Source organism: Trichinella spiralis (assembly GCF_000181795.1).
Source record: "Trichinella spiralis strain ISS 195 chromosome Unknown Scfld2, whole genome shotgun sequence".
Lineage (NCBI taxonomy): Eukaryota > Metazoa > Nematoda > Enoplea > Trichinellida > Trichinellidae > Trichinella > Trichinella spiralis.
This window is the reverse complement of record NW_003526941.1, coordinates 6302512-6327845: the sequence shown is the minus strand read 5'-3', so window position 1 is coordinate 6327845 and position 25334 is coordinate 6302512. Positions and strand designations below refer to the sequence as shown.

The window sequence follows — 25334 nt, the reverse complement described above, 5'->3', positions numbered from 1 at the left end:
TTTTTGAAAAGGTCGAAAATTTCGGATTGGTGCAAAAGTGATTCAATTGATCAGAAAAATTAAGTTAATCATTACAAACCTGGTCGCACGTCGTACAAACACGTATTTGCCGAGATATTGCAAAAAAGTTGTACAATGATGCGATTTTAATGGGGACGTCAGAGATAGAAACGAAACCTGCGCGCTTGACAATACATCCTATAATTGCATTTCATTAACATTTATACAAATATTTGAACAAATACCCGCGAGCAAAAGTTGCTGATTCCAATAAGATTTGTGCCTGAATTTCACTTTTGTAATACAGAAACCCTTTGAAATGCAAATTTTTATTCACGCAATTTAATTGATTAAATATGATGCAGAAATAAGAAAAATTCAAAAGAAAACGTTTCATTTACATTTTTCATGGAATCATGCATTATTTCTTTCTGTAAATGGCACCTTTTCTAACAAGCAATTTTGCCAAATATCTCATTAAATAATCAATTGAGTATTATTGTTAGTTTCTGTAATAAATAATTGTAGAATACAGTTCCATATATGAAGAAAGAATTCAATAATACATTTGTGTTCCCTAGAGTCAGGCCTTTGGTCTGAAATAAGATTTAATCAAACTGAACAGATGGGATACATACCAAGAACGTTAGTACAATTGTACAAATGCCTTACCTCATAACTATCGATGATATCGAAGCGGACACTTTAGGGCGTTCCTTGACCGATGATTTTCACACATAATATTCCTGTGAAGACTATGAATAACTATGAATATGATCCTTTTAAAAGTGTGTCAAGCTTGAGGAATTTGAATAATATAAACTTGCCTTTGGTGATGTAAATTCATATTTGCCCAGTTGTGGCGTAATGGTATGTAAACATTATGTTAAACTTTACTAAGTACTAAAAGTTATTACGATTTCATTGAAATTCAATAAAGTATTTATTGTATGTAGAATGTAGAACAGTTACCCTTTTGAGTCGTGAATGCTTATTAGAAACTTCTTGATCTTCGTTAATCTAAATACATTTTCATTTTTTCTGTTGTTTTATTATTATTTAAATGAATGGTTGGTTATGTATACCTGTTTATGGATTTGTTGGTGATTTTGTTTCAAGTTGAGTTGTCGCTTTTTGTTGAACCGCACTTCCTCAGCTGAATATCAGTGACAGTTGAACGCCGAATATACATACTATTGATCTGAAATATTGCAACCTTATTTTCTTGAAAAATTAGCAAACACGTAATAAATTAATTTTCTTCCAAAACAGATCTTTTTGCAATACATTCAGAAACAGAGTTATTCCACTTGTTATTCCTGCCGATCATGCTGAGTCGTTCAGAAAAGCAGCGCACATTGAATAATCAGTAATTCATAAATAAATTTAAAAAACCTGTTTAAAGAAGTTTAAACAACTGATGATGATATAAAAAATATGCCTAAAAATTACATGTCAAGTGGATTACATGTCACAAAAGCAGTGAACACTGAATAATTAGTCATTTATAAATAACTATAAAAATTCGTCTAAATAAGTTTATAGAGCAGATGACGTTATAGAAAATATTCGTTAACATTCCATGCCAAGTAGATTAATTATTTTGTTATTTTTCCATAAAACAAATCTTTTTATTTTCCCGCAATGGAGTTGTCCTTGAAATTACGTTTTTCACACAGCATTCAATGATTCATCATTAGTCGTATCCTCGTAATGCAGACTGATTTGCATAGAAATTTCATAAAGTTGAAATTTGTTTATGTTTTACCATCATGCAAATAAATTGACCACATTTGTGTCGTTAGTATTTCTTTCTGATGCGCATTTGTTCAGATATTGTTCATGTGGAAGGCAAAGAAGCTATTTGAATTCAGATAATAGAAATGGAGATCTACCCCCAAAGTTGAAACAATTTTCTGTTTACAATGCTTTTACAAATCTCAATATTGATAAATTGGAGTTTTAGCAAATTTCTCAGCAACCAAAATGAAATATTTATCGATATGATAGGCAATTTCTCATCGAAGCATCGACTGAGCTGATCTGAAGGTTAGCTAATGGAAATGAAATAAATATATGTTAGTTTTCCACAGACATATAGCCGAAGTCCTGCAAACATACGATGCTTGCACAGAACGTTAGCTCAGCTATAAAAAAAGAACTTACCTTCAATGATCGATGATATTAAAGAGTAGAACTGAACGCGTTGCTTGTCTAGTGATCATCACATTATTATTCTGTACCGTTTTCCAAATGCCTGTCTATTGCTGTTCGACTCTAAGTCACAGTGCAGTTCTGAAAAAATTCAAATAAATCCTATGCAATGACACGTTAATTTTAGATAAATTCCTTTTCATTGCACTTTCTCTGAGTTTTAACTGTTTGAATTATTTAAAGTTGATCATAATTTAAACTGTGCGTTAGGCAAATGTCGACAACAGATGACGTAAAATAAGATTTTTAATATAATCGATTTAAATAATTTAAAAATATCTTTATTATTTTAAAGTGTTATTTTCCTTCATTATTATTATTGAAAAGAGTAGTTTGAAAGTATATCAAAACTGCATGCTTTTAATAACGCGTAAGTAAAATTAGTATAAATTGAAAATATATTTTTCAAAAATTGAATGCTGAAAATTTTTCAAGAATGTTAACCGGAAATCATCAGAACAGTAATTTATAATTTACAACTTCCCAATATAAAATATGGTGATATTTTCCCCTCCTAGGTACCATTAAATGTCTGTACCGGCAAATCCACAAAAGCAGATGGAGAATTAATCGATTTGTCTGAAGATTTTTCGTTTAAAGTCAGTTTTGATCGTGAAACATTAACACAGTTTTGGCTATCAATTTAAAACACACATCCAACTGTTTCCACCGCAGCATCAAATATGTTGTTTCGTTTTACTGCTTCGACCACAAGTAAGCCTACGTCAACATCAAAAATAATGGATTTGTTCATAAATCTGAAAAAGACAACGAAACAAACTTACGAATATAACAAAATTTTATTACATATTATTGAGCAATTGTTTATTTAATATAAAAATTATAATCGCCTAGTATTGTATTCAAAAATTGGTGGCAGAGCGTAAAATATGCCAAGTTATGATAAGCATTGGCTGAGAAATAGAGAGAACAACTATCTGAATGTCGTACAGATAGAAAGCTGGAGAATATAATCACAAACAAAGGCTTTGCAAGTGTAAAGGCGGGGCCAGAAATCAAAATTGACCAATCAAATTGCGCAATTTGTTCGTGAATTCTCTCATCGATTATTCTTTGTATAATAGCCAAAAAAGATGTGTTGCTAATGAAAATTAAATAAAAATATAAAAATATTTTTTTATTAATTTTTTAACATGGATTATGAGCTTCTAAATAAAAGATATAAATACTATAATATTTTTAAAAGATTTTAACCTGAAAGTATTTTACTAGTACAGTATGGTGGTATAGCAAGTTTACCGAAAGTGCTTATTATTGAAAAGCTTCAAATTTATCTGGATTTGGTTTGCAATTTGCTAATCGTACAAATGTCGAACACGACTTTCTTCTTTTCCAGATTGTCATCGTCTGCCGAAGATGAGCATGAACAGTGCAGAGTAGCGGCCAATTATTTGAAACTGAAAATCAAGCAAAATATTCAAATTGCCATACTTTGCAGTGAAAACTTTGCAGAAATTGGTACGTTTCTGTCGAATAGCGAAACCATCAGCTGTGAAGGTATTCCAGGTTTTCCTGTGAACCGTAAAAACTGCGATCAGAATAATTTTGTATTCGGTTATGTTGGAAAAGCTTATATTGGTTGCATGTTTGCACATTTGAGTACATACGATGGTTATACCGTTTCAGAGACTGTCGCACCCGTTCGTATTTTACATCTGCTTGGTGCTGAATTGATCTTATTGATATCAAACGCACACAGTTTGAATCAAAAGTTCAAAGCTGGTGACTTTATGATCATTAAGGATCATTTGAATTTTGCAGAATTAATGGGCTTCAGTGCACTGGCAGGAAGATATGAGAATCTTTATGGTATTCAATTTCCCAATCTACGCATGGCTTACGATGCAGAATACAGGCAAATTCTGAAATCTATTGCTGAAAAAGCAAATTTGGAAAAACGTGTTCATGAAGGTGTGTACACAGTGCTCGGTAATTCTGCACATCCTACGAGAACTGAAATGGAATTTATAAAAACACTAGGCTCTGATGCAATTGGGATGAATTTATGCCATGAAGTAGTGGCCGCTCGCCAATATAACATGAGAGTAGTAGCCATAGCAGTTATCAGACCTGCAGTTCGAGAAAAGAATGAACAAGAGAAAATTCCAGATGCAGCCAACCAACAAGTAAAAGCCACCTTATTTCAATTTATTGAGCAGTTCTGCATCGAAACCAAGTTTGCTTGAAAGTCTTTTTTTTGCCATCAGAATGATATTTTATTTAGATTGTTTGCTGTCGATAATAAGTTTTTTCTTTACCGTGTCAATGATCGGATCTCAGTTGACTTGCATCTCACACTTGGTCGCTTGAGAGATTTCTTATTATTGTCAGCAAACATGTCAAGCAAAATTTTGTTATTGTTGATTACCTGAGAAGAATTAATAAATAAAACTAACATTTTATTTGCGTTTTCTTTTTTGAATAACATTTCAATAAGAAAGCATGAAACATGATAACAGCGCAAACTTAATTGAATAAAGTTCCTCAAATAAATCTGTTGTGGATTCAAAGAAAATTTAATTTTAAACTATAATGTTTTATTGGCAAAATATGTAAAACCGATTTTAACTTCTATTAGTTAAACTGCGATAGTTGTAATTTATTACTTCTATAAGTTGTAATGAGAACTGTATTTTAAATTTCTGATGTCGCTATTATAACTGAATTCTTGCAGTCATTTGTAAAATTGTGCAGTCTCAATATTTCCCTTGTAATTTGAAATACGCAAGGTTGATTTCAAATAATTTTTAGTGTTAAAAAATCATCCTGAGTAAAAAAATAAATTTTCCTAGCATGATCAAATTTTAAATTTTATTTTTAAACTGAACATTACCATGCACGCATCATTGTACTTTACAATATATCGTACGAAAAAATAATCAAGTTGATGTGTAATTTAAAGTTTCCCTTAAAAACTTGCATTTGTTCAAAAGAAACATATTCGTACAACTATTAATTATTGTTAACGTTATTAACTGCTGATTAGCTCTGCGTTGCACTTTCTGAATTCATTTACATTTCCTTTCTGGAATAGCCTTTTTCTTAAATGTTATTCATTTTTTAAATACATTCTTTACAAAAACAGTAATAAAATTCAATTGGAACAGAAATTGCATAAAAATTTGTATCGTCCTTAAAACCTGCTTGTCAAAAAGTACTGTACACAAAACAGTAAGTGAGATAAAAAATATTAGTTTTATTTTTTTTGTCTCACTTCCTATAATTATTGGTTAAATATGTATTAGTAAGATCGAATAATGTGCGCCTAGAGCTGTTTGCATGTGTAGCGTGCGCTGTGTGAAAGAATGAAGCTTGTAGTTGTAGTTGCTTGAATATTAATAGTTCAACTGTATTTATCGAAATACAGTATTTACAATCCGTTTACAATTGTATAAAATATAGAATTTCGAACATCAGGTTCACCATAAATTGTGTAAAGGGAAAATAATGCGAAGATAATACTGAAATAGACTGAGAAGTTAATACAGAGAGAAGCAGTAGTTGATACAAATACCACTGAAAGTGGTAACAGGGAATTTAATGAGCAGTTGATTTATCGCTCAGAAAACTGATCAAAAAAGAAACTTATTCACAGAAGAAGAAGAATATCAAGCACTGCTAGAATTAAAAGAAATAAAACAATTTATAACTTATGCTGTAACATTTATTTCTGAAATGCAACTTTGTCAACGTTCCTTGTAACGCAAATAAAAGAAAGATTAAATATAGTAAAGAAGAAGACATTTCAGATGTTGATAGCTGAAACAGAAGATTGCACGTACGACTAAGTAATGAATTTTAATTATGTGAAAAAGTAGCTTTTCGAAATTCCGTTTGTTGAATGCTATTCATTCTTGTTTCATTATTTGATGCTTCATATAATGTTAAAAAATTTTAGTAATACAACTTCTGCTAACATTTGAAATGACTTTATGACGTTCATTAGTAATCATAGTGGAATAATAATAATAATATCACAATATGATTAGAATAAAAAATACAAAAAGCAACAAACTATACTTACGTTTGACAATCATGGTGTAATAAACATGGCTTGTGATTAAATTTGTTCCATTATGAGATTTAAAATAACACTTTGTTAATTTGGTTTGAAATTTGCAAAAATTTCAGAATGCAAAACAAAGCAAATGACCATATAACACCACTATAACATTCAGTAAAATTAACACGCAAAGTGATATAATAAATTGACATCGGTCATTCGACAATCAACATTGACGCAAAATTTGCATTTAGTGACGTTCAGAGTGCAAATCAAAAGCGAATGTCAAATTTGAACTGCTTCAGTTGAAAATTTCACGTGCTTTATATAAATTACAACCTCATTAAACTGAATTAATAAACGTTTGCTGGCTACTTTCTTCAATTAAATTTTTAACTCACAGTTGAAATTGTTAATTGCATCGTTTGTCATTTATGCTGCACTTCACGTGACCAGTTTAAGTTAGCATTTAAAGAAACAGCTTATTGCACGTTGCCCTTTTTATAAATGATATATAAAGCAGAAAATAAAATTCAGAAAGACATTGAAATGAAACTGAAATGAAATGGTAAAAATACAGTCGTCCGGCAAAGACAATTTCAAAACATTTGTCTGTGCTAAAATAAAATACTTGTAATACACAACATAATAACTAAAACGCAATAACTGAATATAAAAATCAGAGAAAAAGAATCATACAAGCAGCAACAGTTTAACAGTCTCACTGATTCATGAAAGAAACAATTTGGTGTTTCAAGTATTCAACAGCAGTACACAGCTTCACAGCATCACCCAGCTTGACTTCCAATATGTCCTTCATATCCGAAACAGATAGCATTAAAAAAGATTCCCCATCAAAACCCTGCAAAACATGCACATACATCTTCGCTTAATTATTATCAAAATTCAGTAAGTCAAATAATATTAAGTGTACTGATCACGCACGATAACAATTCTTACCAATTCCAATATTTTCGGTATCGCCAGCTTCCCATAAGGCGAGGAGAGCAAGAACTTTATCAAGTCCTCAGTGCTCCAAAAGTATGGATTAGATTCAACTGAAATTTTCAAAATAAACAGCTAAACAAATATATAAGGTAAATTCAAACATACTTATAATTTTTTCTTCGTGACAAGAGAAAAGAATGCTGAATTTAATTTGATCAGGTAATGGAAGTAAAGCCTGATTTCTGAAAAATATTGAAATTACAAAAACTTTAAAGTAAAAAAAATGAAAACAACATTACGGTCGTTTCAGTTGAATTCATATTTCAAAGGAAAAAGTTAATAATTTTCCAATTAAATATAACAACGACAACAACAACAACAACAATAATAATAATAATAGACTTGGCAGATAATTTCTTTAAACGATTAAACTGCTTTCACCAAATTTTAAAATTCTATTCACTAAACTAAACTGATTGGATTAAAATGCAATTGTTTTTCAACGACTACATTTTCAACCAAGCTGTTCTGTAACAATGATAAATGTGATCAATAATCACTCCTCTAACGGGAAAATCATCAAAAATTTGATGCAAAACTTGAAAAGCTCAGAGTAAATAAAAATTACACTGTACAATGTAGGCCGATATAAAATGGTATTCTAAACAACAGTTAATTCATAGAAAAACAAACACATAATACATTTCTATTATTTCTCGAACATTTTTCTCGAATAAAAAGACTGGTGTGCATGTATAACACTTTATGCATAAAACACAATTTGCATAAATATAACCATACTTCAAAGGCAACTTAAAATAAAATGCTGTCAAAAGCATGGAAAGAAACTAACAAAAATGGACATTAGTTCTGTCTACAGGGTGCAATCCAAGTTCAAAATTATTACACTGTCACCATAATTATCATATAATAAAAACGTTGTGTTATTTTTTTAAGTCTTATAAGTTTAATTGAATGACGCATTCGTAAAACAAAACTGCTAAAGTGTCTGAAAATTAGAAATTTTCCACAAATTAAATTTATTAAGAAATTTCAGAAATTGGTATTTTTAATTTGCTCATGATTCATGATTGAACGGAGTTTGAGAATACAGTGATTTAATTCAGTGAACACATAAACTGTTGCCAATTCAATGAACGATTATTTTGACAATAATTGAGTGAAGATAAAAAAGAGAATAGTCAACAAATGGAAAATATAAGAGAAACTGTTCGTTAAAACAGCAAAAAAACGACATTCAACCGTTCATATCCAAACTGACCCTCTAATACAATATTAACAATTGATAACAAAGCAATAAAAAATATACCTCTGAATATGATCTTTCACTTCAATCATTTCGGAATGGTCGTCGCGCATCGTAAATCAAAATTACTAGCACGCAACGAATCACTTGCTTCATAAAAATTAGGCAGCATAGTTAAAAACAACTTTTCAATTTTCATACTGTAGCTAAGATTCCAAAGGTGTCATTTTACTTATATGGAATATATGTCTTTCTGAAAAAGTATTTTGAAAAATATAAAAGCAAATAAATAAATAAATAATATTTTTAATGTTTTTAATAAAATTTCTTTCACAGACACAGGACATGTTTTTTGTCCAAAATTACCGTATACCTTCAAAACACATCAGTGGATTTTTCTAATGTAAAAAAGTAAAAAGCAGATATTCGTTTTATTTACGTATTTGACGAAATTTACATTCGTCAGACGTTATTTAAGAGTATATTACCAATGGATATTTTTGAAAAACTTCATTATCTTAAAAACAGATTCACCGATAGAGATAAAAGAAAGAACAAGTGGAAAATGTTTTCCAAATAAGCTGTTTAATAATTATAAAACAATACTAATTTGAACTTGGAGGTAAACTGTTCATTTCTTCAACAAGCTTCATACATCACTTTCATAGCGAATAACATTCCGCTGAAAAGAATAAAATTGACGTAACAATAATAATAATAATAATAAGCTATTGTTGTTTTTGAATGTTCAAAGTTTTCGAACGCTGCACTTGCGAAGCAAAAATATTCAACCACGCCTAATAATGATTAAACAGATAATTTCATATATATGAATGAAAATAAACAAAACAAGAGCTCCGTTTCATCTTCTTCTCTAAGCAGAATTGCTCAACTGCACCGTGTTGCTTAGAGTCAAATTGGCAGAAAATTCTGTAACTATCACTGACATTGAATCATCAGAGTCTGTAGAGTTGAAATTATCTCCATAATTCGGATCCAGTGACGCAAATACGAGTTGGTTGATGTAATTTTTCATTTTCTTCGTTTTGGTAAAAGGGAAAATCGTCCTCAAATCGTTGATAATTTCATCGACTTTCGATTCCAAATAGGCCATAACATTGAAGGCGATCACTCCTGAAATGGTAAAATAGTGAATGGTAAAGTAAAAAAATTGAAAAAAAAAACAAATGTCCATCTACCGTTTGGATATAGCAATTCTTTATAAACTTGGAGAATTTCAACCGCTACAAATTGTGGCAAAGGGGCAAACAGACCATCGACATGATCCGAACTGGCAACGTCGATCAAAATGGCATCGAAGTGTTCCTTTCGGAAAAATGCATTGCGAACATACCGAACCCCGTCATCAACTTCGACCCTGAGGCGTTCATCGGCAACAAAGCTGAACCACTTTTTAGCCGCTTCAACAACGCACGGGTCGATTTCCACGACAACAACATGAAACGAGGGAAAATTGTTCCGGATGTACATAGGCAACGAACCGCCGCCAAGACCAACGATCAAAATTCGAATCTCCTGATCGCCAGTGGTCCACTTGGCCGGCAAGCTGTGCAAAAATTCCGAATGATGTGAACAAGTCAAATAATTCAAATCGACCTGCTGACTGTTTTGCAACAGTCGAGCTTCGGATTGGACTACGCCTGGATATTCTGAAAAAACAATTCGACGAAACAAATGGTCGCCTTCTTTTTCATCCATGATCAAATAGTCGCCCGAATACATGGTAACTCCTTTTTCCTGGAGAAAAATTAATCGAATCGAATTAAATCAAATCAAACCATAAAAAGCAGCAATTTACAAGAATTTTTGACGACAAATTCGGCGAGTCGACGGTCAAATAAAGAGCAGTGCCATTCAATAGCTCAATGGGTGCAAAGTCCATAACAATTGTGTCCAAATCCTTGCGCACTTCGACGATGTCATAATTGGAATTACGAACGATCACAACGGCAAGACGTTTCACTTTCGACAATCTGCACAACTTCTTCCTACCTTCAGTACAGGAATAGAGCCATTCTCGTTGCCTACGAAGTCAATCATCAACAGTTGCATTCTACAACTACAAGCAAGTAGCGTCTACTTGTTTGGTGGAACGATGAAAATCGCGTAAAGAGAACTGTAATCGGTGAAAGTGCTGTCTTCGACAAGGTACATAGTATATCTGATATTACCGTCGAATTCTTGAAGAATTTGAACCTGCCTTTCGAAATTCAAAGGGCTAAAATGAAAACAGAAATGAATCAAGCTAATAAATACTTTCTTCCACCGATCCAATCACCTTGTTCGCATGTAAAAGCTGAACATGCTGTACGATTGTGCTTCGATGATGCATTTGCCCATCTCTTCAATTGATGTACAAACTGTCCTTCGCATTTTTCGATTGTAAACTTCCATAACCTAAGAAACACGAAAAGTACAATGCGGAAAGTGCGGCAGTGGAAATGACATTCAGTCAATACTGGATCTTGAAGTGGAGAAGAAAGCTTGATAGCAACCAGAAAAAACAGTGGTAACGGAAACATGACTCCAGAATCAAAATCGTTCGATCCGCACACTGCACGAAGCATATAATTTCTACAAAAAAAACAACAGTATATATTTATAACTGAAAATTGAATAATAATAACAATAAACAGAAAATTACTTTTCCGAGAAAAAATTAATCCAAGCTTCGAATACAAACGATTGGCACAGTGATAAAACAATGTACCGACCATTTGTTTTCAATACTCGGTGAACTTCCGCGAACATCGCGTTGGCACGATCAAGGCATTTCTCCGTTTTGGTTGACATTACTGCATCCAGTGTGCCTTTATCCAAAACTGCATTGAATGATTCGTCCGCGTATTCCAAGTTTGTAGCATCGCCGCGGCTGAACGTCAATTCAGGACGCCGCTTTCGGTTGCGATGGATTTGCTTCCTAATCACCGACCGAACGATGTCGATGCTGACGATGTTCTTGTAACCGTTGTCGTACAACGAATCGGCCAAGCATGACGATCCGCACCCAATTTGCAAAATATCGTCAGAATGTTTCAAATACTTCATTAGCACACTGCCGAATGTGCGGAATTCGCCGTACCTGTGATGGTTGAATTCAAAAAATTCACTACTGTACATTTATTTCGCAAAAGAACAGAAAAAAATTCATAAAACGTAAAATTAATCAAAGATAATTGAATTGTGTAGCTTTATTCGTTTCAAATTACTACTAAGAGCCTGCTTTTTACAACTACAACTATGACTGACGCATGCTCAACATCTTCCTGTTGAGAACCACCGGTGTGGCCGGCCAACTTACCATTCAAAGTTGTTACCAGTCTTTTGATAAAATGTTTCCCAAAAACGAGATGTAGCAAATTCATCGATATCATTTGGCAAGGTATTCATATCTGTACCGGACATTTCGACGGTCAGCCGAAAAAACTTACACTGTTAACTGACTCGCCAACAATACAAACATGTAAATATAATCAAGTTACCAGGTAAACGGGGACAAAAACAAGCGAAAATGTCGAAATATTTTCAAACGGAAATTCCTGAAAAACATAAAGTTTCAATTAGTAATTCACTTCAATAAAGTGCACTAAAATATACACAACAAATTCAGAAAAACATTAAATTTGAAAATGTGTGCAATTGATACCAGTCCATTGGTGAAGTTAAACCCACTATTTTAGAGCAAAATAAATTATAATGGCAGATTATTTTTGTCATAAAAATAAATATTACTTAAAATATATATGCTTCATAATTTAAAAACATCTATGAGCAAAATTTACACGCATTTCCTGGTGGTATACTGTAATTCTTTGTTTTCGATACTGTCAACTAGTTCTGCACGCAAGTTAACCTTTCTAAATATTTACCTATACAAGTGTTGCTTTATTTTAAATTTAATGACATTTTTAATTAAAAAATTGCACTCTTTTGAATTTTACACTGGAATGCACGGATGAAATCATCAACGTAAAAAGATTAATTCTTTCAACTCGTCATAGTACTGTATATATTAGAGAAATAATTATTCAAACGTTTGTTCATTATTCTGCTGTTGAAGTATTGTTTATATTATCATGGGAAAATCGTTGTTTGAAAAATTATTGCCCCTTCATGTTAAAAGTAAAATCTGTGAAAACAACTTTTACTATACAAGCGCCCTGAATTTGAAAACAATTAATAAATAAAAACAGCAGTTTCTGGAAACCACTGCATTATTCACAAAATGCACCGTTAAACGTCGGCTCTTTCATGAAAAATAAAAAAAATTAAGCTGAAACAACAATTTGAGCACGCGTTGAAAGTAAGCCGAACGTGCGGTTGGTTTGTGGCTGAGAATTTTAGGCAATAAATGAATAAATAAATAAAAATAAAAATGTCATCAGTTACAAATTTCGCAAATTAGCAGCATTATGAGCTGCTGAAGTAACCGCGTTCACTTTGGTAGATTCCCATTTTTCTTTCGCCCAAAGATTGAGAAAAACTTTCTGCAAACTGACGGCTGCTTTGTAATATTCGGTTGTTTCATGATTGAAATGCTTGCAGTTGCTGAACATGCGCATCATGTCTGCTTTGAATAACTTCGGATGACAATAGTAGCCACTGCGAATGCGCTCGCCCATTGTACGCAAATCGATCGGATATTTTATATAGCCATAATAATCGGGAACCTCTTCGGCGTTAACTGGCTTGAGAAATGGCCAAGCGGCAAAACTATTCCGCACCTTATTCAAAATGGCCCTCAATTTAGAATTGAGCTCTTCGGATGATAAATTGCATGTGTAATCGGTCGGCATTTGAAAGCCCGATTCAATAACACCTGCAAAAGATACAATTATATTGGTAAAAAAAATTGAAAATAACTTTCAATTTCGCGCGCGCACACACACACACACACAATACCTGCAATCGTTTCCAATTTCAACGGTAATGTTACCGTTGAATCGAACTTGGGCGCCTGGTAGATCACATCTGCGGACGGTTGGCTGCAAGAGATACGATCTGTTAACAAGTGCAACACTTCTTTCTGCTTCTTGATCAACGGTCCCAAGAAACAATAGTTAACCTTTGGATTCAGCTTGCAAGCCATGAACGCTGCGCCTTCGTACTCTTTGATATAACCCTGATAGCGACTTTTGGGCACGTGGATAGATTCGGAAAATCCCTGCTTTTTGAAATAGCCAACAGCAAATTCGTCGGCAAACGTCAAAAAATCATAAATGCCTTTCTGCACGTGATAATCTTTGAGATGATTCATCATGTGCGTGCCGTAACCTTTGACCTGCTCACTTCCGACAACTGCGCAAAAGACGATCTCAGAAAAATCCTGCGCCGGAAACATTCTGAAACTGATGCCGCCAATCACAACTTCATTTTTTACAAGTATCAAATTTTTGTGCTTGTAATCGAACACAATTCTGGCTATGTATTCCAATGGCATGCGAGGCAACTGCAAAGCGAATACATTCTGCAATTGCAACAGCCAAAGCAATTTCCGACCATCTTGGTCCAACTCCAAATTGTTGTTCACCACGTGCACGCTGATCACACCAGTTGCCTCCTCTTCACGTGCTAATTCCACTCCAAGCACTGGTTCCAGACGACGCTCTTTCTTGCACTTTTCCAAATCCGCAATCACACGCTGCAGATACTGATCCATCGTCTCCTTGTTGTTCACGTCGATCGGCTTTTCCATTTTCACCTAAACGAATCGTTTGAAAATCAGCAAAATTCTGAAACGAACGTTCAAAATTACATCACCGTGACAAACAAGTTCAAACAACAATTTAGCATACTTTAGTACACTTTAACTGAATGTAAAATTACTGTGATCATCAATGTCAAATTTAATACTGCATTAAGAAAACAGAGACAATACATATGTATAACATTGTATCAAATATTTTAAAATTGCATACTTTGCTATTAATTTCCGGATTCGAGTTGGCTAAACTCGATCGACGTCGTTTACGTCCAACCTGAGATGCTGTATGATTTATCGTAGATGTAGATGGAACAGTCAAACGATCACCGTTAATTGCACATTCAGACGGTCCTTCTTTCAGTGTCGCACGTTCAGATTTGACATTTAAATCATTGTAATAATGAAAGCTCAACGAGTTGGGCAGTGAAATCAGACTACGTTGGAGACACGGTTGCGACCAGCACTTGGTGTCCAAAAGAAAAGCGTGCAAGTGGTCAAACAGTGAGTCGACCCGATTGACCATCGAAAACGATCGATCAGCGTACTGGCTGATCTCCTTAAGCAGACCCGAACGAAGACTATCGAAAACTGATAACAGAAAAGTTGCTCCAAAAATAACAGACGGCTTTTGCGGTTTCAAGCATTCCCATCGAGCAGGCACGTGGCAGAACAAAAACCAACGACCGTAGTGAACTGCATATTCGACCTGAATCAAGTCCTCCAACGTTTTTGGATTCAACACCTGCTCAGGTGCCAACAATACGCAGCTGTCAATCCAAGCAACGAACAAATCGACTGCAGTTGCATCTTTCGCATCCTTTTCAATCGAACCGGAAGCATGGCTAAAACAAATGCATTTTATTCGTGCGCAGAATCAGAAAATTAAAATACTGGAGCACAACAGTGCATACTTTGATGCTTGAAACAATTTCAACAATTCCATCACGTTTGGTGATTCAAACGGCGGATTACCCAAAGGGCATTCAAGCTGGTAAGAACGGCCTTCTGAAATGCAATGCCGCAACGACATGAATATACAGTGATACAACATCTTTCTATTTTCATTCGTTTCACGTTGTTTAATGGCGTACAGACGTTCCATTGTCAAGGCCATTTCCATGAGCTTGTCAATCTCGTCGTCCGTTTTGTCTTTCAAATGATTAATATGACATCCTGAAATGGAATAACACTTAAAAATAGTACCATCTATAAAAATCCAAAGATAAGATAATTTAAAGCTATTATTTAACAAAACATTTATTTCAAAATACAATTTAATCATTCAAAAGCGTTTGGGAAAATAAAAAAAGGTAATAATTCTTAAAAAAAAGCATTACGAAAAGGGTCACCGCATAAGCGGCAAGTTTCAGAAAGATGCACTTCAGTGGCCGGTAGTGAATCTTGCCAACAATGATGACGCTTCCAACCTCGACAACGACATCGTCGCACCTGACATTTACCATAGCATCCCAATTTTGCGATTTTTACGTTCCGCGGCAATGCACTCAAATTAGTCATCTTCTCACCGTTGCTTGTCGAAGCTTTCTGACGACTGCACTCGGCCATTTCATTCGCGTCCAGTAGCTACTGATTCATAAATGCAAAATCCACTGCTACACACGCTGAAGATGGATGAATGACATTCTTTTTAAGTTAAAAAATGATCCTATAATTACAGTAAAATGATATGCAAGTTCCAACGACCAATATCTGAAATGTTATGTAATTCAAAAAATTCAAATTTATGATAAATAAATTAATTAATAAATAGTCCAATAATACAAAAAAACAAAACTCTTATACAATTATAATAAACTGAACTTCAGATCAGTGACCACAAATTCTTTGGAACAGAAAATTCAAAATAATGAAAACTAAAAAAAAATAAAAAATTTTATGGTACATACAAACCATAACAAATGTTAAAATTTAAGTTGCATAATCGAAAGAAATTAAGGAGAGAAATATTAATATATAAATTGTAAAAAAAATTAAATGCAAATATGTACAAAATTAAGCATCAGTTAACACGGTAACAAATAACGAACGTATAATATGGGTACATTTGACAAACGATGATAAAATTCGAAATGTTTGAATAGTTTTTCAAAAGCAGAAAAAATTCAAAACAACTGCAACTTCATTTAAATTAATTTAATTGCTCTCTAATAATCAGAAATGCGACTGTATATGAAGAAGAATGAAAATTTTTCTTATCACGTTTTTTTTCCGTCAACATATCAACAAAATATACAATATACATACAAAAATAATGTTTTTGCATTAAACAAGTAAATATTCCACTTTGCATGACTAACTAACTACCTGTCATTGAATTGAAGTGGAAAAGTTCGCATCGACTTTACCGTATTTATGTTTGCTTTTTCATTTTGTCAGTGATCACGTCAAAAAGTAAATGCATGAATTTTTGACCAGCATTTTGACAATGTGATGAAAGTTAAAATAAAAAGAGAATACAGTTGTTATGTGGGAAAACAAATCGACACGTCCTGTTTGATAAACTGTTTCATCTGGAAGGATAAAACTTCACAACAATGCACAAAGAAGAGCACCATTTATAATACCGTAATGGCTAATTAATCAAGTATGAATAATGCAAGAAGTAATATTTAGGTAAAATATTATCAAATGAATTCAACTTTGTCATAAATGAAAAAAATTCTTCAAATTAAATTTTTTTTCAATTTACTGCTCAAATCTTTGTAAAAAACTGAAATTGAAAAATATTTTTCAATGATATTTATTTGAAAAGTAAAAAATAATTTAATTGATCATAAACATTTTTTGTTAAGCAAAAAATTTGATCTGTCTGCGCCGACAGAAGTGAAAAGATAAAAGATGATTAGACATTTCCTGCGCTGCCGTTGGTTGCAAGAGAGAGAATTGTTAAAGCAAGCAGGCCAGGCTGCTGCTGAGCTGACATCTCGCGACCTCTGAATAGAGATAAGCCTTCTTTATACGGCAATGATTCATTGTCAAGGTCGACAGACCATACAAACTGAACTGTTAATTGATACTGTTACCCTGAACTCCAGTTAAGCAGTTATTAATTATTGTTGTTAGCTGGATGTGAATGGTTAATGGAAATTCGGCTGCGTTGAGGTTTAATTTCTTGTTTCTACAAAAAAATATTCAATCAATAACTTTTCATCACTGAATATCTACATATTTCTTATAAAGTACAAATGCGCAAGCGTTGTGCCAATTCTTCAACATTAACTACATGTTACTTGAGAGTGATTTTAAATTCAGCATAATGAGCAGAATTGAAATAAGTATTTTTTTAAAAAATGAATACAAATAGTCACATGGGAATAAAATAAAACAATTTTAAAATATAAATAATCTTGGCATTCATTTTTCTTCAGATCTTCAAAAAGCAAGCGCAATAATTGGTGATAATTCACCAGTGGCATCATCAGGCCATTTCCGTATTTATCAAAAAGTCCCGTTGACAGTCGCCATTGGCTGGTCGACAATGCTAGCGCAAGTATAAAGCGGTAAAAATTCGACAGAGATTTGTCCAATCATTTTGCTTGGTAATCAACCTCAGCAGCCATGAGAACTGGTTCACCGACGTTGGTCCATTACAGAATTCTATTGACTAAACAGTGCGGCAAATTTTTAACCAACTACTGAACACAGAGTGAACATTCCTACCCCTTGAACTCGAATTTCTCTTTTGTCTTACCATAAATAATTAAATATCGTATTAATTATTAAAAATCAATACATATATAATTTTGTTTCAGCTTTTGGCATGGAAAAGAAGATATGCTCGACAATAGATGGAGAATCGAATCTACGTGATAATGTTTGCATTCAGTCGGCGGTCAGGGTGACGGATGTTGGCCAGAGAAAACTGTCCACCTGCAAACTGTGCTCTGATCATTGCTCCAACTCGGACGATGCTAGCAGTATTGGATACAGCAGCGCACCGTCCACAACGTACAGTTCAAGCAGCGGCGGCAGACCGGATGATCTGGAACGTGGAGTTGAATTTTATGATCTCAGTGAATTGGATTTGATTCTGGCAGCCGACAGCATATTCCGCAAATGGACACCTGAAACTCGCTGGACATTCAAAAATATGATACCAGAAATGACCACTGTCGAATCCCAATCTGCTGTCGTTGAACAGGACGTCGAAGAGGTACAGAAATTCCCTGGGGACAAGACAAATCTGCTCAGCGTTGTTCAATCATCATCACCTTTGGAATACATGCCCGACGTAAGTGGCTGTGACAAAGTATGGCCAGCTGAACATGTGGTCGAGGTGCCAGAAGTGCACATTTATGAAGAAATCGACGACAATTTCTCAGCTAACTGTCGCCAGCCTGTCGTGAGCAATGCGCAACGCCAACCACCACCATTGCCTGAACGGAATTTCAATCGTAAACTTCATTACCGTAAGCCACCATTTTCTTGGAGGCAAGTGAATGTCTGAATTTCTTTATTATTAGTCTTCTTCTGCTTGTTTTGTTTGCTTCATTATTCGTTAAAAATAAAAAAAAACAAACAAGGCTCAATTGGATACAGTGAAACGCAAATCCATTCAAAAAGGGTCAGTTTTGTTCAGCAAATCGCTGGTCGATTTGACCATCTGCTGCTAGTCAAGGCCGTCTGCGAGCATTGAAGTGACCCTTTTCGTGGTGCGGTCAAGCGACAAGTACGCTTGACCACAGTTTACAGCTACTATTTACAAAGCCACGCTTGTAGTAGCATTTGCTTTGTTGAATTTATTTGAACGACCGTGTCTTACTTTTTTCATGAATGAAAAAAACTTTCTTCACCAACTGCAATACTATATTCCACCTGAAGAGTAGGCAATTTCATCATACAATACAACACAATACAACATACTGCTACTATGTATGATAATGGACGCCACAGAAGAGCCGACGTCCTTGCAATTGGAAATTCTGTCCATTCACAACAGTGGCTAATATGCAAAGAGCTATTCAACGGCAATTTTGTCAACAGAAAAAGCAATGCTACTACTTTGCAATTCCTTTTTTTCACGGTTCTCTTCCTTCTGAGGTCAAATTTGGTGACTGCATCTGATCTGCTAGAATGCATCACAAATTTTACTACGTGAATGCTCACAATAATTCAAACACCAAACAATAACAGAAAGCTTCCTGAAAAAAAAAAGAAAAAGTATAGAATTTATCAAGATGAAATGGATTTTTTTTTAAAAAAGTGGAGAAATACAGCAATTGACAATCGACAATATGATAATTTCAGGCCCAGTACATTACGCGGGAGCGTAATTACTAGATAAATTTTTGTATTTCCATTTTAGCATTACTACAACTGAGCATGCATGTAAATGCAAGCTGACAAAACGATGCATTCTCCCAAAAGGCAAAATTAAAAAAATGAAATAAACTATTCGTGTAAATTTGTGCATCAGTTCACTTTTTTCAATTTCTGCTGTCTTCCAATATCCTGATCTGCTTCGGATAAATGATTAACTTCAGCGTCGACTTTCTTGCCTGAAACCAAGCAAAACAAAAATTTGCATAACATAGGCGCACTCAAATGCAAATATACTTTTCTTTTTGTTCGCTTTCAACTGATATCTAGACCTCTGAGCAGCTGCACGCTCACGAGCACGTTTCAAATGAAAGTGGATAAAATTCCACATCATCCACGCTTGACATGCACAAACGGATAACAGTGAATTGATCCTCAGAAATCTTGTATTATAGTTTCCTGTTGTAGGATCAAAACTGGGCGTTTCATATGAACGAAGACCATACCAAAATGTAAGTACAGCCAAACTAGCGCACCCAAGTCGTACAGTGACAAAAACAACGTTCCAAAGTTTGAAACTAAAATTTATAATTTTTAAAATAAATAATCAAAACGCATATACACAAATGCGTGTGAGCGTACCCTGGGGTTGAGATGTATTTCTTTTCAGCAAAGTAAGCCAACCTGCATACGTGGAAAATAAACTCTGCGGTGTAGTGTAGCAATAATATACAAAGTGCTACACGATTGAAACTAAATAAACAATAATTTTTAATCATCGTAAAACATCTCGTCCCGTGATCACACTTTTCACTTACTTGAAAGCATAAGCAAATGTGATGAACAGCAAATAAATTAATGCGACAACACTACGAGAACGGATTTCATCTTTTTTTGATTTCGAAAAATAAAATTCTGGATATATATGCAACCAGTAAGCAATCTAAGAGTTGAGACCGTGTTCAGTAATAATTTTGAAAATGAAAAACAATAAATTAAAATCAAAATATTCTGAAACACATCAACAATTATAATAAACCTGCTCCCTAGCATGCTATTGAACTTGCATCTCTTTTTAAATACAGTATTACAGGAAACTGTCATTTTCACTATGCACATCATCAGTTTTGCTGGCAACTTGTTCAACGTCACCATAGGTAAATAAACATGATCTTAAAAACAGAGAACAACTCTTTCCTACAGCCCAGACAGTTACATCACTGATATGCAGTTTTCTTCAAAATTTATATGCTCATAAAATAAGAATTATTGAATATAAAATTTGACAAATTTTTGAAAACTGATAAATAATTTTTCGAAATGAAGCAATGCTGTATTCCATGGATGAATTTTTTTTACATACCAATGAATTGTCAATTATGAGAAGTCATCATTGTAATGTTGTAACAATTTCAAATAACATACCTGCAAAATGAAAAACAATTTCAGATGTAGTGGCATTATCATATGTGCAGAAGGATATTTGTCCCACAACGAACTGATAGATGTAAAAAGTCCATACTATATCGAAAGACGACCATTAACAATCAAACAGTTGGAAATATAAACAAACCAACCTGACTAATAATATAGCCGGCGTAGAGGACTGAAGCGAGCGAAAAGAAAACCATTTGCCCGGATTCGTTAAATTTGACCATCTTTGTTTTGGACAAATGAACTTTTCGATGTAACTTATCAACGACATATTCTTGAATTACGGCATGAACAATTATAGTTGCCAGTGTGTAAAAGAAAACTGCAGCTATATCCTTCCATCCATTATAATACAACCATTGTTGGTTTTTGTCTAAAATTCAAAACTGAGCTGGTATTTAAAAAAGTAATAATAATTATCGTAGAATATTCATGACAAAAAAAATAATTCAATAATAACTATATATTTACCATTAATATCGGTTGCGTTGTGTTGTAAAATGACGAACGTTGTCGCTATAGACGAGGTAGCTTTAAATGTCATAGCAATGACAAAAAGCATCACAATGCATGATACGATGTCCGCATGATTTTGAATAATAAATTCTTGACTAAATACGGATGCATTTTTATTTGGTTTCCGACCGACAGCAAAACGAGACATTCTCGGTAGCAATGAAGGAAAAAATGACAGCAATAAATGATGTTAACCTCAAACGTCAATTCTTTGCCACGTTGTCGTACGGATTCTATAGAAAATGATATTACTTGAAAATCATTTTCTTTTATTCAAATATTTTTGTAATTCACTCAATGCAACAAAGAAATTTTTCTTAGCTTATATAATTTTTCACTAATGTACATTTCATTTAAATTATTTATTATTGATAAATGTTTTTAATATTTTTTGTCTAATCAATTGTTCAGATCTTTTACTTGTCAATTAAAAAAATGAAATATTCAATTAACAGATTCGAGTTTTCATTTTCAAATTATAGTATTTCTATAGATGTGGGATATTCTGAAGAGAAAAAAAGCATTGTCTTTGTCAAACTCTAGGCAAGTTGACGGTGAGATGTGAATTAGTTAGCAATTACGTAATTCCAATGATTGAACTCTTCGAAAAGAAGCACACGTTTTATCATTTTTTGTACCTGTGCTGTGCAGTGGACAAGGAGTAAAATTGTTATTATTAAAGATGTTTCAATCGATCGATTATTACATGATTTAATGTGCAGTAAATGATATATGTGTGTAATTGACTGGACAGTGAATACCAAAAAAAAACAAAAGAACTGCATATTAATTTGTACAAAATAGGAAAAATTTTGCAAAAAGCATCCGTCCAATATAAATGGAAAACAAAACATGTTTTGAAAAAATTTGCATCAATAATCAAAAGTGACATTTGAAATTAAAGAAATGGTGAAGTTTAATTTAAAAATCTCGTCGTTCCTTGAAAGGAAAATAATGAACGCGACTTCATGCTAATAATAATAATAATAATTATTATTATTATTATCCGATTTAATTATGAACAAGCGTTGAAGAATGGGACATTCGATTTCGCTTCGCATATAATATATATGTATATACATAATATTGTTTTTGCGGTTGCGTGTGCTTCAGGTCGTGCGAATGGTGTTAAGCTGCTTGGTTTGATCGGACAAAATGTCCGTGCCAGGCACGGTCATCATCATTCTCATCGAATTTCAACAGCATCAGCAGAAGCACAGTTTTCCATCGTCCATCGTGTAGTTGTCGACGTCACTGCCGTTGTTGAAGCAGCAGTTGAATAACCCATGCATCACATGCTTCCTTCTATTACAAAAGGGAACAAAAAAGTTCAGAAAAAAATGCAGAAGTACAAAGCAACAGCAATAGCACACAGATATATATATATATACGTGTTGATCTGGTTCTGTTTGCTTGAATAAAATTATACAACCGGACATTGTAGTGATGATGTACGACAGACTAATTATGCACAGTGAACCATTAGTGAATGCTGTTAACATTTCTGCTGACCTGTTTGTGTTTCAGTTTAAAAATTGGCTTGTCATCAAATCGCTGACTTTAAAGTATCAAAGACAAAGGAACTGACAACAACGTTCGTCACTTTTCCATCATCTACACCAGTAGCCATTATATTTATCTAATTTATCCCATTTTGATACATTTTATACACAACGTGTTGTTGTTTTGTGTGTGTATGTTTGATCAATCATCGAACACGCACATAAGCAATAATTGGAATTTTTTCAACCATTTTGCTCGCGTTTGTTCAACGTTGAAATAGAAAAAAATGAAAGCAAATATTACATTATTCATATGAATATATACATATTTTTTCAGATTATTTATAAAAGACAACAATCACATAAAGAGAAATAAATGGCTACGGCATCTACAAGCGCCGTCGATTCATCGCAAACTATGATGGAAATGTTGAAATCGGTGAGTAGAAATTATATTGTTGTTCAATACGTATTTATTGAAAAAATTTAAATATTCTATATTTGATTAATAAGAATAAAACTGGAAAATTATCAATCGTAATGACGTAAATGTCCCACATATATAAATAAATAAATAAATATATAAGTATATGCATATCAGTGAATCAGCGTGAGATAGGAATAGGGTTTGAAAATGCAGTTGCAGCAAGTAAGATATGCACGTGTAGAGCACGTGAGTTTTTATTTGTGAAACGCAGTTTGATGAACAACAACGAACGCGTTTGCTGATTTCGCGAACGATATTGATCGCTTTGCAACAGAAAGCAATCAAAAATTGTTGCAAATTGCAATTGGTGCACTGAATTTGTTCAATTTTACTTTGTGCTCTGCTCTGCTTTGATTGTTGGTACGAAACAAAGAAATCTCTGCCTTTCTCATCAAATATACTTACATATATAGATAGCATGATCTCATCAGTAGATGCGAACATATTTAAAAAAGTAGGATAAAAATTGTTCCTTATATATTTATTTGAGAAAAATTTGATTTCGCTTACGTCAGAGCTTAATGCGAAGAACACAATTTCTTCTCTTCTGCAGGCGGATCGTTTCCACAGATGCGAAGAGACGCTTGCCCAGTGTGAAGAAGCATTCCGCGGTTTGGATGCCAACGGCGACGGTGTAGTCACGGCCGAAGATTTCAGCATCAAAATGCTCCGGCTCGGAATACCCCATTCGGTGGACGAACTGCTGCACGCAATGCGAGAAATTGCCGGCGATGGTTTTTGTTTTATGCTAATTTTCTCTTTTCTGCAATTCGTTCTATGCAACTGTGTGAAAAATTACCAAACAAATTTTTTCCAATTCAACAGGTACTGAAGAGGTGGATTTCGACGCTCTGTTTCCACTGATGACGTGTGAAGTTGAATCGGATGAAGAGCGCATGGAATTGAAAGAAACTTTTAAAGTGGATTTTCTTCATTATGGTAAAAATATTATAGAAAAAAATTTTTTTTTCGTTGTTCAAGATATTCGATCGAGACGGAGATGGATATATCACTGCAGAAGAATTGAAAAATGTCCTGAACGATTTGGGCGATCCAGTGTCCGACGAAGAAGTGCTGGCCATATTGACCAGCACCGACAATGACAAGGATGGCTTGATCAGCTTTGAAGGTAACAACATTTGGGTTTTTTTGTATCCTATTGGTTCTGCAAAATAAATTCAATGAATCAATTAAAACACTGCACTGTTGGTTTACTCGTTGCAGATTTTCAAGCTGTTTGGGCTAGTTGTTGTGTACCGAAGCACGAAGCCAGTATTTCGTCGAAATCCACCAAATTTTCAAAAACTGCTTCACCACCACCACCACCTCCTCCTCCTTCTCTTTAAATCACAATATATGTACATATACGTGGAACGCTTCTTACGCACCGCAGTGTCTTTATTCTTGAGATTTCGCTGCTTTCATTTTTGCAAAAAAAGAACTTACATACTTTGAGCTTGAGCGCTTACATACACACTCACACACATCAGGACTATATATATATATATATATATACGGTGATTACATATTGTGGCGGATAATGAACTACACAACATGAATTAACAAAAAATGTATTAAAATTAATGTTACATGGAATAATAACTTTTTTCTTTCTTCAAAGTGTAGAAAATGAATTCCATATCTTCAAAGACCAGTATTTTCTTTTAACAAAAACTTTCTCAGCAAATTAAACATGCTCTACAGCTACTATAAGAATGTTTTTTAAAAAAACTGTGACCAGACGAAAGGGAAAAAAAAGAAGGAAAAATGGGATCACGTGATTTCGCATCTCTGCATAGTATATAATTGCGTATAAGGTCAATTCTGCCGGTAGATTAGAAAATTGTACATCTTAAAAAAACAAAAAAAATATACATATGCTGACAAACAAAATTATATAACGTCGGTTTCAGAAAGTATGCCTGTGCGTAGTAGTA

At 33.7% G+C, this 25334-nt stretch overlaps 9 protein-coding genes across 9 annotated transcripts; 3 read left to right on the top strand and 6 right to left on the bottom strand.

Annotated features, from left to right (window-relative positions):
* Positions 1 to 3542: 3542 nt before the first annotated feature.
* Tsp_05981 (putative purine nucleoside phosphorylase) lies at positions 3543 to 4421 on the top strand. Its single transcript, XM_003380246.1, has 2 exons — positions 3543 to 3693; positions 3742 to 4421. Exons 1-2 carry the CDS (start codon positions 3543 to 3545, stop codon positions 4419 to 4421), a joined length of 831 nt encoding a protein of 276 aa, XP_003380294.1.
* A 1184-nt stretch (positions 4422 to 5605) lies between these two features.
* On the bottom strand, positions 5606 to 6272 carry Tsp_05982 (conserved hypothetical protein). The gene is made up of 2 exons (XM_003380245.1): positions 6260 to 6272; positions 5606 to 5751 (listed from the first exon to the last, which is right to left on the bottom strand). Exons 1-2 carry the CDS (start codon positions 6270 to 6272, stop codon positions 5606 to 5608), a joined length of 159 nt encoding a protein of 52 aa, XP_003380293.1.
* Positions 6273 to 6959: 687 nt separating this feature from the next.
* Positions 6960 to 8545, bottom strand: Tsp_05983 (conserved hypothetical protein). Its single transcript, XM_003380244.1, has 4 exons — positions 8517 to 8545; positions 7352 to 7428; positions 7199 to 7296; positions 6960 to 7100 (listed from the first exon to the last, which is right to left on the bottom strand). The coding sequence occupies exons 1-4, from the start codon at positions 8543 to 8545 to the stop codon at positions 6960 to 6962; spliced, it is 345 nt and encodes a 114-aa protein (XP_003380292.1).
* A 636-nt stretch (positions 8546 to 9181) lies between these two features.
* On the bottom strand, positions 9182 to 11594 carry Tsp_05984 (putative methyltransferase KIAA0859-like protein). The gene is given in 8 exon segments (XM_003380243.1): positions 9182 to 9250; positions 9299 to 9383; positions 9401 to 9587; positions 9653 to 10211; positions 10273 to 10498; positions 10555 to 10692; positions 10731 to 11048; positions 11185 to 11594. 8 exon segments carry the CDS (start codon positions 11592 to 11594, stop codon positions 9182 to 9184), a joined length of 1992 nt encoding a protein of 663 aa, XP_003380291.1.
* Positions 11595 to 11771: 177 nt separating this feature from the next.
* Tsp_05985 (putative bromodomain protein) lies at positions 11772 to 15744 on the bottom strand. Its single transcript, XM_003380242.1, has 10 exons — positions 15516 to 15744; positions 15090 to 15351; positions 14393 to 15020; positions 13338 to 14175; positions 12905 to 13293; positions 12758 to 12805; positions 12682 to 12720; positions 12623 to 12634; positions 11957 to 12013; positions 11772 to 11906 (listed from the first exon to the last, which is right to left on the bottom strand). Exons 1-10 carry the CDS (start codon positions 15742 to 15744, stop codon positions 11772 to 11774), a joined length of 2637 nt encoding a protein of 878 aa, XP_003380290.1.
* A 2215-nt stretch (positions 15745 to 17959) lies between these two features.
* Positions 17960 to 18646, top strand: Tsp_05986 (hypothetical protein). The gene has a single exon (XM_003380241.1). The coding sequence runs from the start codon at positions 17960 to 17962 to the stop codon at positions 18644 to 18646; it is 687 nt and encodes a 228-aa protein (XP_003380289.1).
* A 252-nt stretch (positions 18647 to 18898) lies between these two features.
* On the bottom strand, positions 18899 to 19278 carry Tsp_05987 (conserved hypothetical protein). Its single transcript, XM_003380240.1, has 2 exons — positions 18984 to 19278; positions 18899 to 18960 (listed from the first exon to the last, which is right to left on the bottom strand). The coding sequence occupies exons 1-2, from the start codon at positions 19276 to 19278 to the stop codon at positions 18899 to 18901; spliced, it is 357 nt and encodes a 118-aa protein (XP_003380288.1).
* Positions 19279 to 19301: 23 nt separating this feature from the next.
* Tsp_05988 (translocation-associated membrane protein 1) lies at positions 19302 to 21556 on the bottom strand. The gene is made up of 8 exons (XM_003380239.1): positions 21364 to 21556; positions 21087 to 21265; positions 21036 to 21064; positions 20550 to 20693; positions 20101 to 20211; positions 19756 to 20036; positions 19621 to 19697; positions 19302 to 19340 (listed from the first exon to the last, which is right to left on the bottom strand). Exons 1-8 carry the CDS (start codon positions 21554 to 21556, stop codon positions 19302 to 19304), a joined length of 1053 nt encoding a protein of 350 aa, XP_003380287.1.
* Positions 21557 to 23286: 1730 nt separating this feature from the next.
* Positions 23287 to 24573, top strand: Tsp_05989 (calmodulin). Its single transcript, XM_003380238.1, has 4 exons — positions 23287 to 23349; positions 23951 to 24131; positions 24223 to 24317; positions 24379 to 24573. The coding sequence occupies exons 1-4, from the start codon at positions 23287 to 23289 to the stop codon at positions 24571 to 24573; spliced, it is 534 nt and encodes a 177-aa protein (XP_003380286.1).
* The last annotated feature ends 761 nt before the right edge of the window (positions 24574 to 25334 follow it).

Bases quoted from the DNA above. Each gene is read 5' to 3' on its own strand.
- Tsp_05981 (XM_003380246.1), top strand. From the start codon at position 3,543: ATGTCGAACACGACTTTCTTCTTTTCCAGATTGTCATCGTCTGCCGAA. The intron at 3,694-3,741 runs GTACGTTTCTGT...AAGGTATTCCAG, and splicing joins TGAAAACTTTGCAGAAATTG to GTTTTCCTGTGAACCGTAAA.
- Tsp_05983 (XM_003380244.1), bottom strand. From the start codon at position 8,545: ATGATTGAAGTGAAAGATCATATTCAGAG. The intron at 7,429-8,516 runs GTATATTTTTTA...AATATTTTTCAG, and splicing joins GTGAAAGATCATATTCAGAG to AAATCAGGCTTTACTTCCAT. The intron at 7,101-7,198 runs GTAAGAATTGTT...CATGTTTTGCAG, and splicing joins TACCGAAAATATTGGAATTG to GGTTTTGATGGGGAATCTTT.
- Tsp_05984 (XM_003380243.1), bottom strand. From the start codon at position 11,594: ATGTACAGTAGTGAATTTTTTGAATTCAACCATCACAGGTACGGCGAA. The intron at 10,693-10,730 runs GTATTTATTAGC...TTTTCATTTTAG, and splicing joins GATTGGATCGGTGGAAGAAA to CCCTTTGAATTTCGAAAGGC. The intron at 10,212-10,272 runs GTAAATTGCTGC...ATTTTTCTCCAG, and splicing joins ATTTGTCGTCAAAAATTCTT to GAAAAAGGAGTTACCATGTA.
- Tsp_05985 (XM_003380242.1), bottom strand. From the start codon at position 15,744: ATGGCCGAGTGCAGTCGTCAGAAAGCTTCGACAAGCAACGGTGAGAAG. The intron at 15,021-15,089 runs GTATGCACTGTT...CATTTGTTTTAG, and splicing joins AAATTGTTTCAAGCATCAAA to CCATGCTTCCGGTTCGATTG. The intron at 13,294-13,337 runs GTTATTTTCAAT...TATCTTTTGCAG, and splicing joins GTGCGCGCGCGAAATTGAAA to GTGTTATTGAATCGGGCTTT.
- Tsp_05986 (XM_003380241.1), top strand. From the start codon at position 17,960: ATGGAAAAGAAGATATGCTCGACAATAGATGGAGAATCGAATCTACGT.
- Tsp_05987 (XM_003380240.1), bottom strand. From the start codon at position 19,278: ATGCATTCTAGCAGATCAGATGCAGTCACCAAATTTGACCTCAGAAGG.
- Tsp_05988 (XM_003380239.1), bottom strand. From the start codon at position 21,556: ATGTCTCGTTTTGCTGTCGGTCGGAAACCAAATAAAAATGCATCCGTA. The intron at 21,266-21,363 runs GTAAATATATAG...TTTGAATTTTAG, and splicing joins CAACGCAACCGATATTAATG to ACAAAAACCAACAATGGTTG. The intron at 20,212-20,549 runs GTAATACTGTAT...TTGTTTATTTAG, and splicing joins AGTGAAAATGACAGTTTCCT to TTTCAATCGTGTAGCACTTT.
- Tsp_05989 (XM_003380238.1), top strand. From the start codon at position 23,287: ATGGCTACGGCATCTACAAGCGCCGTCGATTCATCGCAAACTATGATG. The intron at 23,350-23,950 runs GTGAGTAGAAAT...TCTCTTCTGCAG, and splicing joins TGATGGAAATGTTGAAATCG to GCGGATCGTTTCCACAGATG. The intron at 24,132-24,222 runs GTTTTTGTTTTA...CCAATTCAACAG, and splicing joins GCGAGAAATTGCCGGCGATG to GTACTGAAGAGGTGGATTTC.